The 2,099-nt window shown below is 59.4% G+C and overlaps 1 protein-coding gene across 1 annotated transcript; it reads left to right on the forward strand.

Moving 5' to 3' along the window:
• Positions 1 to 2: 2 nt before the first annotated feature.
• Positions 3 to 1,016, forward strand: DICSQDRAFT_130657 (uncharacterized protein; the record flags this gene model as incomplete). Its single annotated transcript, XM_007371940.1, has 3 exons — positions 3 to 86; positions 173 to 542; positions 793 to 1,016. 3 exons carry the CDS (start codon positions 3 to 5, stop codon positions 1,014 to 1,016), a joined length of 678 nt encoding a protein of 225 aa, XP_007372002.1.
• Between the last annotated feature and the right edge of the window lie 1,083 nt (positions 1,017 to 2,099).

The following is a 2,099-nucleotide window of genomic DNA, read 5'->3' on the forward strand; positions in this document are numbered from 1 at the left end:
CAATGACTATCATGCGAATCCGGAAGCTGCGGATCGATGAAGGTGACTCGAACTGGGGACGGCTCCTGCGGCTCAGTTTATGGCAAGTGCGTGTGCACAGAGATGACTGCCGCCAAGCAAAAGCCCGAGGTTCACCATCCTCTTCTCGCACCAAACAATGTCCTGCCGTCAGGTGGCCATCGCTCATCCGTCCTTCATGCCCCCTGAGGAGATGTACCACGACTTTCCCTCCGGCGGTTGCCCGATCCCTGGCTGCACAGACAACTGCGACCTATTCCGCTTCCCCAAGCAGAGACCTGAGCACACGGGGGTGCTCGCACCCGCGTCATCGAGCAGCGGGCTGCAGAAGCAGTACAGGCGGGCTGCTGAAGAAGTACGGCATCGATACGGGGGCAGGGCGCGGGCAAGGGAGATGTGCAACTGGATCGAGTGCAGAAGGTGCTTCTCTGACGACGCAGCAGGCACCGCTGCATTCGCATTGAATGGGAGCACCGGGGAGGGCAGCGTGACGGGCAGCGAGGCGAGCAAGGAGAGGGGCGAACGTGTGTATGCGAGGCTCGTGTGCAGCCAACGGGCATGGACGACGGTCAATCGCCAAAGCGCATGCCCGCGGCGAGTGTCCGAGTCTTCGAGGTAGATGGAAGTGTATAGAACGGAACATACCTTATCTATTGGGTGGAACCCGCCAGGGATCTTGACAAAGAGTGCGCGCCTGATAGCTCGGTAGGAAGATGAAGTGGAGCTAAGGAAATACCAGTCATCAGTGAAGCCATGTTGCGGTGCGGAAACAAGCTGATAACGAGCCCGCGAAAAGATATAGAGACACACCTGCAACCACCGCCGTCAGAGTAGTCGACGCGGTGGAACGTAAACAAGGCCGAAAGAGGGTATCTGCCATGACCACGTCAGCCATCATTCAAGCGGGGCTACCCGTACAGAACAACGAGGAGTTCGCGAAGATATGGAGCATGATCCACATGTTCGCAAACCCCTCGGAAAGGATAGACATACCTTGAGAATAGAGACGAGGATGAGAGGAAGGGACCCAGGGGTTGCGCCGACGAGGCGGAGGAAAATGCTGTATGGCCTCGAGGGCAATGTTAGCGGGCTGACAAGGACGACGGCATACACAGGCAATACGAAACTCACCTTTGACACGAGGAGGGAGCCTGAGATTGAGGGGAGACAAGGTGTGGTTCTGAGAGAGGGGGAAGGAGGGCTTCACTCCTTGCTGAGGCGCAGTGGCCTCGTAGATCTCGTGGTACATGTCTTTCCTGTGAGGCACGAAGAGTTGTTCAGCATGAGACGATGACGGCGCAAAAAAATCGGACGAAAATCGTCGCCGTAAACAGGTACCGGTGGAGCGAAGACAAATCGGCAGGGAAGGCACTCACAGGTACTCGACACGCTCCTAGGACGCTGGTTTCCACAAACTGGTTTGGCCGTCTCAGGCCTGCGCTCGTGGTACGGAAGCTTGAGGCGGTGGGATTGGCAGATGGTGGGGTCGGTGGCGTCTTCGGGCTCGCAGAGTGAGCAGGGCACTGCCGTCCGTGAGGAAGGTGCTGGTGTGGGGTAGGCAACGAGGTTGCGGCGCCGAAGGATGAGGAGGGTGATTGGATAGCGGGGCTTGGAGGAGGCCGGCCCAACGAGCGAGGAGGACAAGCTGAAAAAGACGATAAGTCAGTTCCGGTTCGCGCCGAAGGGTGGCGCAAGCCGAGCGCAATCAGGTTGGCGGCCAGTGCAGGAGTCCATGCGCTGCAAGTGTGCGGGCTGGCCGGTATCTGCCTCACCACCACCATCATGCCCAAAAAAACCAGGCCCCCGCAAGCCCCGACTCCCAAGCCTCAAGCTCGTTCTGAGTCGCCTCCTCAGCCTGCCACTCAATGGGTGACTCGCGCGCACAACAAGGTCGCCCACCCGGGGGCACGCGATCTGCGGGGTTGGGACCCTGACAACCCCAATCGCGTCCCCACCCCGCCGGACCGAAAAACGGGAGAAGTCCGCCGCTGCGAAAAAAAAAGGAGGAGCAAGAAAAGGTCCAGCGGGAGCGCAAACAGGCCGCCGCCGTCGTGAGAGCCACACGGGAGCAAGATCGACTG

The sequence above is a fragment of the Dichomitus squalens genome, assembly GCF_000275845.1.
Source record: "Dichomitus squalens LYAD-421 SS1 unplaced genomic scaffold DICSQscaffold_501, whole genome shotgun sequence".
Classification (NCBI taxonomy): domain Eukaryota; kingdom Fungi; phylum Basidiomycota; class Agaricomycetes; order Polyporales; family Polyporaceae; genus Dichomitus; species Dichomitus squalens.